Below are 18,732 nucleotides of genomic sequence, written 5' to 3'. Positions count from 1 at the left end.
CATGAATTTTCACCAAAGCTGATGAATTTTAATTTAGAAAAGATTCGCTCATCTCTACTGTTAACGCTTCTACTCATTGACCGCTTCCAGGGGAATAAGTAAGAAACTGAAACCCAAGCTATATTAGAAAGCTGCAGAACTTCGTATCATATAATTATTAACGTTTTATTGACTTGTAGAAAACCTTACAGATCATTGACTATATCTGAAAGCTAAGACGTGATGACAAAGGGTGGTCATGATGTGTGACCCGAGGGTCTAGCATGCGGATTACCCATCGTTCCAGTGAGGGCTGGGGTTGGAGGACACACAGACGACCTTGTATGAATGCCAAAAATGAAGTATGGTGCAATGCTAAAGACATTCTATTATGTAAGCATTTGACATATTCTAATTCTTCGCTCTCCTTATGTTTCTGGACCCGCCCAGTAGGAGCCCTGCGTGTGTCCATTTTCTCGGTTTATAACAGACACAGGAATTTATCGCAGCATCTTCCAGGGATACCGTCTGATTCCCAAGCCATCACTTTTCTTTTTCCGTCCGGACACTTGGAGTTGCATAATTTGAAGTTGCACGTGCACTCGCTGGGTATAGTCGGACAGCACTGCCCATAAGGAGTATGGGGTTTTGTGGCCACAGAATCACGTGGACACTTCAGTGGCTCTTCTTCAGGACAGGTCACATTGGCACAGAGCCGCTCTCCTGTAACAGAACAGATGTAATTATGTCCTAACTAACCCCTAACATTTCAAAAATTCATAATTGGTCTTATAATAACCAAAATTATAGATATTACCCATAGTAACCAACCCAATCCCCATCTTGTTTTGCAAATTTGGGAGTGAAAATTTTGACCTGATTGATACTGTCGGTAATTACCCCATTGAACGATTAGAGAGCCACCATGAGAAGGTACAGTAGCGTCCTTCTTACTTGACCACCCGTCGTGGGGTAATACAGACACATACCTTGCATGAGTATGTACATCAGGTAGAGAAGTAAAATCATACTTAGCACTTTGTGGCAACTCTTTTCATCCTTGTATTCAAATTTACGGTCACATACGCCACGTTCACATTTACATTCGCCGTCCACAAGGTCGCAGCCATAGCTGGTGCAGCGATATTCAAACAAATGATCATAATCGGCTAAAAAAAATAAAAAGAGGGGAAATAAAACAAATCATATCTAAAAATTGGTTTTATACCCCTATTCTTTTTGGAGCAGATGAATCACACAAGAACAGCCATGCCTTCTCGTCTTTGGGGGACTTGCTTATTTTTGAGTTTTAAAACAAAATCGTTTATTAGACTTTTTGAATTATACGGCCTCTGCGTGTGATGATGTAACCTCTTTCTTTTTGTGTTCAATACTCTTCCCCTGTGTCATTTCCCATTATTACACATAACAATTTATGGACATCTGTGGTTTGATTTCTTTGCCCGTTTTGGATTAGATGGGTGGTTACCGACATCTGGTGAGAATTTCATGTCAACAGCAACTTTAAAAATATATTTACTTAGAATATTGATGGCGTGTTCAATACTTATTCCGCCTGCTGTATTTATTTGCATTATATTTCAAAAATGAGTACACCCCTGACATTTTTTTTAAATATTCTATTTTATCTTTTCACGGGACAACATTGAAGATATAACGCTAAGCACGTGCACTCAACTTCTTTGGTCAACCATGGTGAGGCCGGTTCTTAGTGGTACCCATCTTGTTACATCGCTGTATGGTCTTGGCCACAGTGGTACAGCTCAATGTCAGGGTGTTGGCAATCTTCTTATCCTCGGCCATCTTTATGTAGAGCAACAATTCTTTTCTTCAGAGCCTCAGAGAGTTCTTTGCCATGAGGAGACATGTTAAACTTCCCGTGACCAGTATTAGAGCGTGTGAGAGCGATAACACCAAATGTAACACTCCTGCCCCCCATTCACACCTGAGACCTTGTAACACTGAGTCACATGACACCGGGGAGCGAAAATGGCTAATTTGGCAATTTCCGCCTAGTGGTATACTCAACTTTGATGTCAGCGGTTTAGACATTAATGGCTGTGTTGAGTAATTTAAAGAGCACTCCAAAATTTGCACTTTTATACAATCTGTACACCGACAACTTTACATTGTATCAAAGTGTCAGATCTTTAGTCTTATCCCATGAAAAGATATAATAAAATATTTACAAAAATGTCAGGGGTGTACTCACTTTTGTGATATACTGTATAGACGGAAAACTGAATGTCCCCTATTAAGCCCAAGAATGATGAGATCCAAACTGACGTCTTGTGTAGCCGTGAACGCCCAGAAATACAATATATTTAAATTATTGATCAACAGGGACTGGATAAAAAAAAAAGCCGAGCAAGTAATAATTGAGAACCAGGCTCACACTATTAAGCAATGGACAGTATGCAAATGTAGTGTCTCGTATATGCTGTTGACAAGGATTAGGGTATGGACGCCTAGAGTCTTTTGACGCTGGTCAGCTTTGTGAACACACCCTTGAAGGTATGTCCATTTACAGGTGGATTCCGCCTAGAATCTAGTGTTAAAAAAAAGCCGCCAAAGTGCCCCGTAAAATGAACATAGTGCACAACCATGTCAAAAAGACATTGCTGTGCACCAGTTCCATCTTGTGTCACTATTTCTTAACCACTTCTGGGTTTGTAAACCTTGAAGTAGTCGAAAGGAGTGACACGTTCATTCTCCAACAGGAACAGAATAGCCGGTCTCAGGAGCGCAGATGGAGAACACAGACACCAGTTAGGGTAAAACCACAACGCGTTTCAAGGGCGTGCGCCGTCTTCTTCAGGTGGATATTTAGAGCTGCGGGGACCTGCGCACTTATTTCCACCTCATTGGGACGGCCGCCAGCAATCCTTCTACAAACCGCCATTTGTTGTTTTACTTTCATTCTCCAGGCAGCTTCCGCTAGGAAAGGAAGTGTCCCGCTCTCTATACTTGAAAGGCAACAAAACTGCCGACGAATCCATCTTGTCACTATTTTTAACCACTTCTGGGTTCGGAAACCTTAAAGGGAACCTGTCACCCCCAAAATCGAGCTAAGCCAACTGGCATCAGGGGCTTATCTACAGCATTCTGTAATGCTGTAGATAAGCCCCCGATGTATCCTGAAAGATGAGAAAAAGAGGTTAGACTATACTCACCCTGGGGCGGTCCCGCTGCGGTCCGGGTCCGATGGGTGTCGCGGTCCGGTCTGGGGCCTCCCATCTTCTTGTGATGACGTCCTCTTCTTGTCTTCAGGCTGTGCAATGTACTGCAGTGCGCAGGCAATGGGAAAGGTCAGAGAAGCCCGGCGCCTGTGCACTGCAGTACTTTGCTCTGCCCTCAACAGGGCAGACCAAGCACGCCTGCGCCGGAGCCGCAGCCTGAAGACAAGAAGAGGATGTCATCCTTTGAAGATGGGAGGCCCCGGACCACGGAGCCCATCGGACCCGAACCGAACTGGGACCGCCCCTGAGTGAGTATAATCTAACCTCTTTTTCTCATCTTTCAGGATACATCGGGGGCTTATCTACAGCATTCCAGAATGCTGTAGATAAGCCCCTGATGCCGGTGGCCTTAACTCATCTTCAATTTTGGGGGTGACAGGTTCCCTTTAAAGCGGTCAAAAGAGTGACACATTCATGCTCCAGGCAGCTTCCGCTAGCAAAGGAAGTGACCCGCTCTCTATACTTGAAAGGCTGAAAATCTGCCTACGAATCCGCTGCAGGAAAACGAGCCTGGTGACTCACTTACAGCTTCTCAGACTCACGCTGTATTTCCAATCAAGTAGCACCTTCCCCCCTGGCTGATTGACAGGTCGTTCGCTCTGGTACACTGGTCACTGACCTGTCAATCACCCGGGGGGAGGGGGGGGGAGGAGGGTTTCGGTAATTAGGAAATACAGCGTGAAGCCAAGAAGCTGTAAGCGCGTCGTCACGCAACAATTCACTTCCAGACTGAGCTTCAAAACACAATATTTCAGAGCTGAAACAGAACTTTGGGATCATAAAAAGGATTGATTAGTTTATATTTTAAAGGGCTACACAATCATATAAATTATTCGGGAGGTAAAAGTTGCTGATGGGTTCCCCTTAATAAACTTACGTGTATCATATTTGGGTTCACAATATAGAGGGTTGTATTTGGACATGCTGAAGTCTGGTATGCATGTACGCTTAGTGATACAGTCACACATCCCCATGACTTTATAGCAACCAGACTGCTCCGGACAGTTCTCATCATCATCTTCAAAGTATGCTGTGGCTCTTCTGTAAGCAGGCATATCTGCAGCAGAGAAAAATAAGGAGGAGTGATTTGGACGTACATTGCACATAATATTCAGTGCTGTGCAAACGTTTTGACAGGTAGAAAAAATACTGCAAAGCAAGAATGCTGTCAAAAATAGAAGTGTTAATAGTTTATTCTTTATCAATTAACAAAATGCAAAGTGATGAACAAAAGAGAAATCTAAGTCACATCAATACTTGGTGTCTTCAAAACAGCATCAACCTCCTCGGGACACTTACTCAAAATGGGGTACTTTGTAGGATTATAGTCAGGAGTATGACTAACCAATTATTATACCAGACAGGTGATAATGACTCTCGTTTCATGTTTAAGTAACTGAAACAGAAACAGCTGTGTAGAGGTGATGAACAGAAAACATCTGCAACAAAGGTGAGGTTGTGGAAGACAGTTTCATATTACACGTCGTGCACAATAGCAAGACTGAGCAGAGCAACGAGATACAAGGCAGATATACTATAGCGCCCAACCATCCCAGATTTGGAGGGAATGTCCTGCTACAATCCCTGGCAATAATTATGGAATCACCGGCCTTGGAGGATGTTCATTCAGTTGTTTAATTTTGTAGAAAAAAAAGCAGATCACAGACATGGCACAAAACTAAAGTCATTTCAAATGGCAACTTTCTGGCTTTAAGAAACACTAAGAAATCAAGAACAAAAAATGTGGTAGTCAGTAATGGTTACTGACTACCACAAATTATGGAGTCACTTAATTCTGAGGGAAAAAATGATGGAATCATCCTGTAAATTTTCATTCCCAAAACTAACTCCTACATCAAATTAGATCTGCTCGCTAGTCTGCATCTAAAAAGAAGTGATCACTCCTTGGAGAGCTGTTGCACCAAGTGGACTGACATGAATCATGGCTCCAACATGAGAGAGATGTCAATTGAAACAAAGCAGAGGATGATCAAACTCTTAAGAGGGTGAATCATCACACAATGTTGCAAAAGATGTTGGTCATTCCCAATTAGCTGTGTCTAAAATCTGGACCAAATACAAACAACATGGGAAGGTTGTTAAAGGCAAACATACTGGTAGACCAAGGAAGACATCAAAGCGTCAAGACCGAAAACTTAAATCAATATGTCTCCTAAACAGGAAATGCACAACAAAACAAATGAGGAACGAATGGGTGGAAACTGGAGTCAACGTCTGTGACCGATCTGTAAAAAAAACGGAATTAAGGAAATGGGACTTACATACAGAAAAGCTAAACGAAAGCCATCATTAACACCTAATCATAAAAAAACAAGGTTAAAATGGGCTAAGGAAAAGCAATCGTGGACTGTGGATGACTGGATGAAAGTCATATTCAGTGATGAATCGCGAATCTGCATTGGGCAAGGTGATGATGCTGGAACTTTTGTTTGGTGCCGTTCTAATGAGATTTACAAAGATGACTGCCTGAAGAGAACATGCAAATTTCCACAGTCATTGATGATATGGGGCTGCATGTCAGGTAAAGGCACTCGGGAGATGGCTGTCATTACATCTTCAATAAATACACAAGTTTATGTTGATATTTTGGACACTTTTCTTATCCCATCAATTGAAAGGATGTTTGGGGATGATGAAATCATTTTTCAAGATGATAATGCATCCTGCCATAGAGCAAAAACTGTGAAGACATTCCTTGAAAAAAGACACATAAGGTCAATGTCATGGCCTGCAAATAGTCCGGATCTCAATCCAATTGAAAATCTTTGGTGGAAGTCAAAGAAAATGGTTCATGACGAGAATCCAACCTGCAAAGCTGATCTGGCAACCGCAATCAGAGAAAGTTGGAGCCAGATTGATGAAGAGTCCTGTGTGACACTCATTAAGTCCATGCCTCAGAAACTGCAAGCTGTTATAAAAGCCAGATGTAGTTTGGAGCGCCCCCGTAGGGCAGTGGGGTACTCGGCACCGGCCCCTTCGGTTCTCAAGGGGGATGTCACGGTGGCTGACCCGGTCCGTGGCCCTCGGGAGATCCGTTGTAAAAGGGGGATAGGTCTTTAAAGGGGAAATGTTCATGACGCCACCTGTGGTATTCGGTCAGGGTGACTGACGCTGCTTAGGGGTCCGCTGGGCTGATGTGATGGCAGCTAGATGGTATACCTTCCCACAGGTGAAGTATGTCCCCAGGGCTTCCCAGAGGTGTAGATGGTGAATGGTGTGAGGCGCAATGAAGAACGAGGACACAAGGTTGCAGTCTCTTTACCTTTTTACTGAAGGTTCAGCATCCACAGTCCAGAGCACCAGACCACAGGGCAGGCAGAGTCCGGATGGTCTGAAGGCAAATCCAGAGTCCCCTTATCCAGGTGGAAATCAGTAGTCTTCCTCTAGCGCCTGGATGTTGTAGTAGCTTACTGCTGAGCTTCTCATAAGGTCCTCACAACTGTTGGTGGTGTTATGTCTTTCTCTCTGTCCCCCGGATGGATAGGAACAACCCATATGACTGATGGCCTGAGGCTTTTTACAGGAGCTCTAGGATACCCCGGCCTCCACAGTTGCCACCATGCCTCCTGGGTAAAGGTCGGGCAACTAATATGGAATTAGCTATCCTGCCGGTCTCTGGAGCCAGGCTTGGAGATGATTACTCCCTCGGTGGTCCGGCTACCGGATCCTGCACCTCAGAAAGGAGGCAGCCTTTTATAGGGCAGAACTCCTTCTGGTTTTCCTCTCCTTTTGCTACGACTTCATTTCTCATCCTCTACAATACAATTCTCTTTTGTGTCCTTCCTTAGGATGTTACGGCACGCCGGGTTGATGCAGCTCCGTGGCCTTCTGTCTAGGCCTCTGACAGGATCCCACCCCTGTCAGGGACCCTCCTGTCTGCAGCTGCTAGATGTTCCTCCTTTCCCTCTGGCTGCCTGACAGGTGCTGCCTGGGTCAAGCCCAGTCAGCTTCTGCCTAATTTCCAACCCAGACCACCAGTTTTACCTAATTGTGAAGAGTCCCCTACTAAATAGTAGCATAGCTCCCCCTGGTGGACTGGAGTGTGAAGTGTGTTGAATGGTTTGTGATACCTGGTAAAGTGATCTCCTTTATTGTCTTCAGACGTAACATCACTCCCCCTAGAAGAAAATGATATTACTGCAACGACAAGGACCCTGGGGCGCTGCAGGTTCAACAAAATACTAGTGATGTGTTGGAGTGTTTTTTTTGTTTGTTTTTCATGATTCCATAATTTTTTCATCAGAATTCAGTGATTCCATAATTTTCCCCCTATGCTTGGTTAAAAAAGGTAACCATTACTGACTAAAAAAATTCTTTGTTCTTGATTTCTTTTAGTGTTTCCTAAAGCCAGAACGTTGCCATTTGAAAAGACTTTAGTTTTGTGCCATGTCTGTGATCTGCTTATTTTCTACAAAATTGAACAACTGAATGAACATCTTCCAAGGCCGGTGATTCCATAATTTTTGCCAGGGGTTGTATGTCAAAGCTTTACCCCTACCTCTAATACTCAACTTTCTCCAACATCTTCATTTCTCCATATCTTATTCTCCACGGGGGGTGAGGCCACATCTCTCGGCACTGACATAAATTAAATTATACTTTAGTATTCACTTCTACTGTGATCAGGACTACCAGGACTCAAACTCACATCTCCATATTCTCAGGAAGCAGCTCTAGCTACGAACCACAACCCATAATTATAAACATAGGAGAATTTGTTAATCTTGAAATATATTGCAGGCAGTGAACCCAGGAGCAGATTATACATGTACATTGCAAACATCAGTGTATTTCCTTGTACTTGTATACTGAAGTGAAGAAAAAGTCAGATTTTTTTGTTCCCATAAAACTACTAAAAATAAGAAAAAGCCATTACAAAATGTTCTTTTTTTGTGAGTCTCCCCAGGTCTTGAACCCACAACCTTCAACATTACAGACAGTAGCTAAAGCAATTGAGTCACAAGCTCATGGTATATCACTGGGAGAATTTTGTATACTTAATCTGTATTGCAGGCTCTGACTCCACAGGCAGATTATACTGATACATCTGTACATGACATGCATTTTTATGTCTATGTATTCTAGATGGAGAATAAAAGAGATTATTTTACTTCCTATAAAATTACTAAAAAAATAATAAAAACAATTACAATAATGACATGTTTTATGCTTTTCTAAATAATAAATATCACAAATCAGAAAATAACACAGACATATTTGGTATCCCTGTAATCACCAGCACAATACACAATCAGATTATTTACAGGGATTGGTAAATGGCGTTAGAAAATGGCATGATTGATATTTTTCTCTATTAAACCCATAAAAAATGTAATAAAAATATAACTCCGAGGAAGTCCCATGAATTAATCCATTCATATGTAGTCTCCAATCGCGCCAGATACAGCGGATAGTCCTGGATTTGGCTCTACTGAATGTCCCTCACTGTATCTGCTCCACCTGCCAGGGTACAATAAAATGGTAAATGGGAGTGGATTGGGGTGTGACCAGTGGCGTGGGCAAAATTTGCCATGGCGCTCTAAGTGTATCACTTCTTTCTGTTCTTCAAAAGTTGGGAGGTATGGTTATACGGCATCAGCAAAGTCTCTCACTGGCAAAAATTTAACACCTCTATTTAAAAAAAAAAAATATTCTTACTCTGAAAATTATTTTTACACCTGCCTTAAAACTTTTCACAGTACTATATATATTGTAATTCCTATAGACGTAAATTCTCCTTCTTCGGCCTTCCTAGGTGGCTCTTATCTCTTTACGTTATATTGGCAGCCAATTTACCATCTGAATAAGGCTACTTTCACATTAGCGTCCGTACGGGGCCGTCGCGCTGCGTCGGCCTGATGTACCGACGCATACTGTGCAAGCGCCGCACAACGGGGGCAGCGGATGCATTTTTCCAGCGCATCCGCTGCCCCATTGTGAGTTGCGGGGAGGTGGGGGTGGAGTTCCGGCCGCGCATGCGCGGTCGGAAATGGCGGACACAACGCAGCAAAAAACGTTACATGTAACGTTGTTTGCTGCCGACGGTCCGCCACAACACGACGCAACCATCGCACGACGGTTGCGACGTGTGGCAAAGCGTCGCAATGCGTCGCTAATGTTAGTCAATGGAGGAAAAAACGCATCCTGCAAGCAATTTTGCAGGATGCGTTTTTTCTCCTAAATGACGCATTGTGACGTGCAGTGCACGACGCAAGTGTGAAAGTAGCCTAAGCAACAGTGAACCGCAGGACAACCGTGAAGTAGAGGTAAACATGGGCAACACAGCGTCACCCATAAAATCATTAGAGAACCCCATTAACAGCAGACACCATGACTATAGAAACGTGAGCCTTGTAGATTTAGTGTAGTTAAGACAATAGAGGGGACATTAGTGGGAAATGTTCAATTTCTTCACAGCGCCTCACATGGTCTTCGGAGTCACTACAGCTACTGGATGAGGGTCCGAAACACAACGTGTTACCTCTATTGTCGGAGAATTCCCTACTATAGCTGTAGAGAAGGGCAAATAAGTGGGTGCTCCCTAGATACCTCATAGACATCTACTCCCTTCTCTACATGTTCTTGTTACTTGTCTACTACTCTATTGCAATAATTTTACCTTTGCAGACTCCTATGTTGGGGATTTCTACCAGTCCTGTGCCATTGATCGCTGCACATTTATAGTGATTGTCACAATAGCCATATTCCCAGTCCGAGCCTCCACAGATCTCTTCTTCTTGCTTGGCACAATGTCGACAGCACCCACATGGATCTATGGCTTCCCTTCCAGGGCAGGGCGTTATCATTGGTGGACATTGCCTTTCGTGGCATGCTGTGCAGTTGTAGACCGACTCTGCCGGCTGGCAAAACGATGAAAAAAGAAAAACCAAAAAGAAAAGCAGCATTGTCACTGACTTGTTCTGGAGCTTGGTTTTTCTGCTGGTGGGAAGCTTCTCTGTCTTGACTTCACTGGTAAAATGTTTGGCCTGAAGAAGCCTTTAAAACCTTAAAAAAGTATCATTGCACAATAGTTGGCACAGTAAGAACCACGGGGGGCACTGACCTGACCAAATACAAACAAAAAGGAACAAAGTCCAGCCACTAATCTGTGTTTTACTAATTATTCCCAGGACCTATCTCATGTTATTCTCTGTACTGTGTATTTTTTTTTAATATATAGGAAATATTAAAATAAACTTTCCCTCCAAATAATGTTTTCCAGGGCACAGATCAGTCCTCGTCCAGCAACGTGGTTCAGATTTATTAGAAAGTTGGATATTAAGTTGCATCACGTTCATCCAATGGATGGAAGAGAAGGATGTGAATGAAGGGGAGAAGTATGGATAAACATTTTAGAGATTTGCTCCTTCCTACACTCCTTGAAGAAGGCAAAATAAAATAATGCATGAACCAAAAAAAATGCAAATTTTGCCTCCTGATCCCGAGTGTCAATCAGACTGGATCGACATTCCCAGCAAGAATCCTAAACATTTACATAAGTGATGAAGCTTCTTTTTTTTTTTAAACCATTGAGTGTTCCCGTTGTGCCCGGCTCCTGAGGTCTTCTGCTCCACAGATTAAGGCCTGTTCCACACGTCCAGATAATTCCGGTACCGGAAAAATCGGTACCGGAATTATCCGTGTCCATGTGTCCGTGTGCTCACGTGGCACATCAGTGTGGCACACGTGCGGCATCCGTGTGCCGCCTGAGGTCCACACGGACCGTGCAGGAGGGACAGCGCTACACTAAGCGCTGTCCCCCCTGCGTGGTGCTGAAGCCGGCATTCATCTCTTCTCCCCCGCAGGAGAGAAGAGATGAAAGATCAAGTTTTTGTTATTTTTTGTTAAAAATAAAGTTTGCTGGTGAGCTCCCGCCTCCCATCCCCCATGCGCCGCCCAACCCCTTGCATAGAAATACTCACCTAGCTCCCGCGATTTCTCCTCTCTCCTCTCAGCGCTGACAGCTTCTCCTGTATGATCGGTCACGTGGTGCCGCTTATTACAGTGATGAATATGCAGCTCCACCCCTATGGGAGATGGAGCCGCATATTCATCACTGTAATGTGCGGCACCACGTGACCGCTCATACAGGAAGAGTTGCGACGCTGAGAGGATGGAAGCGCCGAGGGAGCTGGGTAAGTATTTTAATGCGGACGGGCGCACAGGGGGTGGGAAGGGGTTAGATTACCGGGAACTTTATTTTAAAAACAAAAAAAATGTTAAAAAAATTATTTTTCATTCCTTCTCTCCAGCGAACGCTGCTGGAGAGAAGAAATGAATGGGGCTTCAGCACCACAAGCTGGGGAGACAGCGCTTACAGTAGCGCTGTCTCTTGCATGGCACACGGACTGAACATGGACAGCATCGTGTTTTTCACACAGTACGTGTTTTTCACGGACCCATTGACTTTAATGGGTCTGTGTGATCCGTGCGTTCCCACAAACACTGACATGTCTCCGTGTTTTCCAAACGGACACACGGTTCATGAAAACACTCTGACATGTGCAGAGACACATTGATTTTAATGTGTCTATGTGAGTCAGTGTCTCCGGTACGTGAGGAAACTGTCACCACACATACCGGAGACACTGACGTGTGAAACCGGCCTAACACAACTCATGCTGAAGAAGTATTGGAGATCGAAGCTCTTTTCTCCAGACAGAAGGTTCAGTGGTTATGGAAAGTATTCAGACCCCTTTAAAATTTTCACTCTTTGTTTCATTGCCTCCATTTGGTAAATTCAAAAGAAGTTCATTTTTTTTATCAATAATGTACACTGTGCACCCAATCTTGATTGAAAGAAAAAACAGAAATGCAGTAAGTTTGCAAATTTATTAACAAAGAAAAACTGAAATATCACATGGTCATAAGAATTCAGACCCTTTGCTCAGACACTCATATTTAAGTCACATGCTGTCCATTTCCTTGTGATCCTCCTCGAGATGGTTCTACTCCTTCATTGGAGTCCAGCTGAATTGGGAAAACAACGTCTGTAGAAGCCAAACGGTGAAACATTTTTTTTATGAGATCCAAGAATTATCTTTAGCTCCAAATACATACATTTAAGTTTAAAAAAAAGGTCCCAAAAGTGAACAATCCCTTTAAAATTTTGGATCACTCTTTTACTTTAGCCATATTTCTAACATGAAATCAAACATCAAAGACAGCAAATCCCCTAGCCGGTCCAGGTATTTGATGTGTAATATCTCAAGCCCATCTGATGTAACTAGTGAAGTCCTATCAGCTGCTGGAGGCAAGGGTTTGCTCTTTTGATGGATTTAGTTCAGGTGGTTAAAGGGACTCTGTCACCTAAATTTGGAGGGAACAATCTTCAGCCATAGGGGCGGAGTTTTCAGGTGTTTGATTCACCCTTTCCTTACCCGCTGGCTGCATGCTGGCTGCAATATTGGATTGAAGTTCATTCTCTGTCCTCCGTAGTACACACCTGCACAAGGCAAGATTTCCTAGAGCAGGCATCTACTATGGAGGACAGAGAATGAACTTCAATCCAATATTGCAGCCAGCATGCAGCCAGCGGGTAAGGAAAGGGTGAATCAAACACCCGAAAACTCCGCTTCTATGGCTGAAGATTGTTCCCTCCAAATTCAGGTGACAGTGTCCCTTTAAATGATTCTGAGACTGCAGACGTCAGCACATTTTTCATAGTCATATGTCTGTATAAAAGCTTGTCTCCCAATAAAAATTATATTTTTTTTGTAAAAATGTACCAGTTATGAGAAGCCCTATGCAAATCCAGCTGTAAGTGCACTGGGGGCGCCTCAATGCACTTGGATAGCTTCTTAGGAGCATTGACACGCCCCAGTGCACTTACCGCCTAATTTGCATATGGCTTTTACACTAGATTTCCTACAACTGGCGCATCAGATCTCTACAAAAAAAAATATCATTTTCATTGTGGCACAAGCGCCTATACAGCCGTACTACTACTCGAAAATGTAAAAACGATGTGCAACCTGCAAATTGTGCACATTGTCATTAAGATATAGTATGAATCTGTAGGGCTGGTTCACATGATGCATTTCTGATGCTGAAAAAAGTAGAATTTTACACTACCAGCAAACTGAATGAGATTTCTAAAACTTCATACACAGGCTGCTTGTTTTTTTTCCTTTACAAATATGAACATTAAAGTGTTGTTTTTTTAAAATCTGCAGTATATGAATGGGGAAAAAAGGAACGTAAAAACACATCCATTTTCCGCAGTGTTTTTCCTGTCAACACTCGGTTCTTACAATGTCTGTTTGTCACCTCTTCAGTCTTCTGTACCTAAGTCCAAAGGCTGGTGATTGAGGAAAGCTGACGCTCACCCAATAATGAGTGATGAAAAATCTGCTGAAAATAGTTATATGATGTTTGCACAGGGTTAACAAAGTATTTACTCTTGTTCTAAAACTGACCCAAGTTTACCCACGATCAGGATTGCCAACTTGACTTTTTATTTTTTCTGGACAAGTTATCAAAAAAATCACAGACGTACAAAGTTTTTTATGGACACATTGGAAAACCATAGTAAATGATTGTGATTATAAGTGATCCATGTCTACAGGGTGATCAATGAGTGGAACAGGCGGCCACGAGAGGTGGTGAGTTCTCCTTCAATGGAAGTCTTCATACAGAGGCCAGAAAGACATCTGCCTGAGATGGTTGAATGAATCCAGCATTGAGCAGGGGGTTGGACACGATGACCCCAGAGGTCCCTTCCAACTGGAACATTCTGTGATACAGCCCAGAATTCTGATATATAGACATCAGTCGCATTCGCTGTAAATCGTAACATGATAATTAGAGTCCAAAATAACCTTCAGCTTAAAAAAAAGAAAAATCACAGACGACTTTATGGACAGGTAAAAAAAAGTGCCTTATTTTTACGGGCTGTCTTGGAATTTCTAGCCAATTGGCCACTCAGTTTTATATGTCTGAGAGACAAAACAAGGTAACCAGACAGGTCAGTCATGATGTGTGACCTAAAGGTACAGTACAGACCTAAAGTTTGGACACACCTTCTCATTTAAAGATTTTTCTGCATTTTGATGACTATGAAAATTGTAAATTCACACTGAAGGTATCAAAACTATGAATTAACACATGTGGATTAATATACCGTAAATAAGGAGAAAAAGTAATAAAACACTGAAGAAACTGTACAGTATTTGATCGCAGAGTACTTGAACTTTCTGGTTCAATCCTCCACTGATGAATCCACTCATATCATTATGACCGAAACAGAGGGTATTTGAGCACGCAAACCTTACTGAACAGTGCCAGGCAGCTGCTGCCAAGGCAAATCAAATCATCGGATTCATTAAAATGGCATAGATGCCCATGGCAAGAACTAGTGCGGCCACATTTAGAATACTGCGTACTATTGTATAAAAAACATATAAAAGCAGAGGCAGGGAATGCAGCAGCCATTGCTGTGAATCTTGATCGTGAAAGGATGTCACACCTCACAACGTAGCCATAGAAATAGAGGGAAAAAGCCATAAAACACTGAAAAAAATGTGCAGTATTTGTTCGCAAATCATTTGATCTTGCTGGGTACTGCGAAGTCAATCCACACATCTCTACTCAGCAGTTCTTGCCATTTGTAAAGAAGCAGTTAACTGCAAATCCAAATTTTCATCAATTTTAATCAAAGCTGATGAATTTCGAATTTAGAAAAAATTCGCTCATCGCTACTGTTAACGCTTCTACTCATTGACAGCTTTCAGGGCAATAAATAAGAAATTGAAATCCAAACTATATTAGAAAGCTTCAGAACTTTTTATCATATAATTATTAAAGTTTTATTGACATGTAGAAAAATAACAAATCATTGACTATATCTGAAAGCTAAGAGGTGGTCACAAAGGGTGGTCATGATGTGTGACCCGAGGGTCTAGCATGCGGATTACCCATCGTTCCAGTGAGGGCTGGGGTTGGAGGACACACAGACGACCTTGTATGAATGCCAAAAATTAATTATGGTGCTGGCTTGTACAATGCTAAAGACATTCTAATATGTAAGCATTTGATGTACTCTATTTCTTTGCTCTCCTTATTTCTAGACCCGCCCAGGAGGAGCCCCACATGTGTCCCTTTTCTCGATTTAGATCAGAAATTGGCATTGGCTTCCACAATGCCAAAGCCATTATATAATCCAAGGAGAAGCCTGACATGTGTCCCTTTTCTGGGTTTACAGTAAGCATAGAAATTTATCGCAGCATCTTCCAGGAATTCCATCTGATTCCCAAGCCATCACTTTTCTTCTTCCGTCCGGGCAATTGTAATTGCATAATTTGAAGTTGCACGTGCACTCGCTGGGTATAGCCGGACAGCACTGCCCATAAGGAGTATGGGGTTTTGTGGCCACAGAATCACGTGGACACTTCAGTGGCTCTTCTTCAGGACAGGTCACATTGGCACACAGCCGCTCTCCTAGCCCCTACCATTTCAAAAATTCATAGTTGGTCTTATAATAGCCAAAACTATAGATACTGCCCATAGTGACCAACCCAATCCCCATCTTGTTTTGCAAATTTGGGAGTGAAAATTTTGACCTGATTGATATTGTCAGTAATTACCCCATTGAACGATTAGAGAGCCACCATGAGAAGGTACAGAAGCGTCCTTCTTACTTGACCACCCGTCGTGGGGTAACACAGTCACATACTTTGCATGAGTATGTACATCAGGTAGAGAAGAAAAAACATACTTATCACTTTGCGGCAACTCTTTTCATCCTTGTATTCAAATTTATGGTCACATTTACATTCGCCGTCCACAAGGTCACAGCCATAGCTGGTGCAGCGATATACAAAAACATGATCGTAGGCTAAAAAAAAAGAAAAATAGAAAATAAAAAACATTATAACTAAAAATTGGTTTTATACCCCCTATTCTTTTTGGAGCAGATGAATCACACAAGAACAGCCATGCCTTCTCGTCTTTGGAGGACTTGCTTATTTTTGAGATTTTTAACAAAACATTTATTAGACTTTTTGGATTATACGGCCTCTGCGTGTGATGATGTAACCTCTTTCTTCTTGCGTTCAATACTCTTCCCCTGTGTCATTTCTCATTATTACACATAACAATTTATGGACATCTGTGGTTTGATTTCTTTGCCCGTTTTGGATTAGATGGGTGGTTACCGACATTTGGTGAGAATTTCATGTCAACAGCAACTTTAAAAATATATTTACTTAGAATATTGATGGCGTGTTCAATACTTATTCCGCCTGCTGTATTTATTTGCATTATATCACGAAAATAAGTACACCCCCTGACATTTTTTTAAATATTCTATTCTATCTTTTCACGGGACAACATTGAAGATATGACGCTGAGCACGTGCACTCAACCTCTTTGGTCAACCATGGCGAGGACTGTTCTGAGTGGTACCCGTCTTGTTACATCGCTGTATGGTCTTGGCCACAGTGCTACAGCTAAATGTCAGGGTGTTGGCGATCTTCTTATAGCCTCGGCCATCTTTATGTAGAGCAACAATTCTTTTCTTCAGATCCTCAGAGAGTTCTTTGCCATGAGGAGACATGTTGAACTTCCCGTGACCAGTATTAGAGCGTGTGAGAGCGATAACACCAAATGTAACACACCTGCCCCCCATTCACACCTGAGACCTTTCAAGACTAAGGAGTCACATGACACTGGGGAGGGAAACCGGCCAGTTTGGCACAATTTGGCCATTTTCACTTAGTTGCCAAAGGTTTTGACGTTAATGGCTGTGTGTTGAGTAATTTAAAGGGAACTCCAAATTTGCGCTTTTATTCAAGCTGTACACCGACAACTTTACATTGTATCAAAGTGTCAGATCTTTAGTTTGGTCCCATGAAAAGATATAAGAAAACATTTACAAAAATGTCAGGGGTGTACTCACTTTTGTCATATATTGTATAAATGGAAAACTGAATGTCCCCTATTAAGCCCATGAAGGACAAGATCCAAACTGACGTCTTGTGCAGCAGTGAACTCTCAGAAGTACGATATATTTTAATTATTGGTCAACAGGGACTGTGTAAAAAAACCTGAGCAAGTAATAATTTAGAATGAGGCTCACGCTGGTAAGTAATGGACAGTATGCAAATATAGTGTCTCGTACATGCTTTTGACAAGGACTAGGGTATGGACATCTATAGTCTTTTGATACTGATCAGCTTTAGCTCTTTGTGAACACACCCTTGAAGGTATGTCCACGCAGCGCCATTTTCAGGTGGATTACACCTGGAATCTGACAAAAAAAAGCCGCCAAAGTGCCCCGTAAAATGAACATCTAACAAGACTTGTGCACCAGTTCCATCTTGTGTCACCATTTTGTAACCACTTCTGGGTTCAGAAACCTTGAAGCAGTCAAAGGAGTGACATTTCCATTCTCTGGGAGAGGAAGTGTCCTGCTCTCTATACTTGAAAGGCAGCAAAATTGATGACGAATCCGCTGCAGGAAAACGAGCCTGGTGACGCACTTACAGCTTCTCAGACTCATGTTGTATTTCTCCTCCCCCCCTGGCTGGTTGACAGGTCGTTTGCTCTGGTACACTGGTCACTGACCTGTCAATCAGCCGGTGGAGGGTGCTGCTAGTTAGGAAATACAGCGTGAGGCTAAGGCTACTTTCACACTAGCGTTAACTGCAATCCGTCACAATGCGTCGTTTTGCAGAAAAAACGCATCCTGCAAAAGTGCTTGCAAGATGCGTTTTTTTCCCCATAGACTTGTATTGACGACGCATTGCGACGGATTGCCACACGTCGCATCCGTCGTGCGACGGATGCGTCGTGCTTCTGCGGACTGTCGGGAGCAAAAAACGCTACATGTAACGTTTTTTGCTCTTGACGGACCGCTTTTTCCGACCGCGCATCCGCGGCCGGAACTCCGCCCCCACCTCCCCGCACCTTACAATGGGGCAGCGGATGCGCCGGAGAAATGCATCCGTTGCCTCCGTTGTGCAATGCGTTAAACGCTAGCGTCGGAATCTCTCCCCGACGCATTGTGATGGGGAGATTCCGACGCTAGTGTGAAAGTAGCCTAAGAAGCTAAGAAGCTGTAAGTGCATCATCACGCAGCCATTCACTCCACACTGAGCTTCAGAACACAATTTCTCAGAGCTGAAGCAGAACTTTGGGATCATAAAAAGGATTGATTGGTTTCTATTTTAAAGGGCTACACAATCATATAAATTATTCGGGAGGTAAAAGTTGCTGATGGGTTCCCCTTAATAAACTTACGATGATCATATCTGGGATCACAATCTATAACAACCAGTTTGCTTCGGACAGTTCTCATCATCATCTAAAGCATAATGCGATGGTCTGTCGTAACCAGGCATATCTGTAAAAGAAGATTCCAATGATTTGGATGTATTTTGTATCTGCACCTTACATAAAACTCATGTATTATTTAAAGTGAATCTGTCAGCAGAATTTTGCTGCCCCATCTGTCAGCATCATGATATCGGGG

The 18,732-nt window shown here is 42.7% G+C and overlaps 1 protein-coding gene across 1 annotated transcript; it reads right to left on the bottom strand.

Moving 5' to 3' along the window:
- Window positions 1–16,815, bottom strand: LOC138652228 (cysteine-rich motor neuron 1 protein-like). The gene is made up of 6 exons (XM_069742997.1): window positions 16,665–16,815; window positions 15,951–16,095; window positions 9,880–10,256; window positions 4,117–4,296; window positions 1,011–1,148; window positions 1–702 (listed from the first exon to the last, which is right to left on the bottom strand). The coding sequence occupies exons 1-6, from the start codon at window positions 16,813–16,815 to the stop codon at window positions 461–463; spliced, it is 1,233 nt and encodes a 410-aa protein (XP_069599098.1). The 3' UTR covers window positions 1–460.
- Between the last annotated feature and the right edge of the window lie 1,917 nt (window positions 16,816–18,732).

This window comes from Ranitomeya imitator, chromosome 10 (genome assembly GCF_032444005.1).
Source record: "Ranitomeya imitator isolate aRanImi1 chromosome 10, aRanImi1.pri, whole genome shotgun sequence".
NCBI lineage: Eukaryota > Metazoa > Chordata > Amphibia > Anura > Dendrobatidae > Ranitomeya > Ranitomeya imitator.
The sequence above is the reverse complement of the archived record's forward strand: the minus strand, read 5'-3'. Positions and strand labels throughout refer to the sequence as shown.

Bases quoted from the DNA above. Each gene is read 5' to 3' on its own strand.
- LOC138652228 (XM_069742997.1), bottom strand. From the start codon at position 16,815: ATGTCTCCTCATGGCAAAGAACTCTCTGAGGATCTGAAGAAAAGAATT. The intron at 10,257-15,950 runs GTACATACTCAT...AAGGTTTTAAAG, and splicing joins TTTTTTCTTCTCTACCTGAT to GCTTCTTCAGGCCAAACATT. The intron at 703-1,010 runs GTATGATTTTAC...GTTCTGTTACAG, and splicing joins GAGTTGCCACAAAGTGCTAA to GAGAGCGGCTCTGTGCCAAT.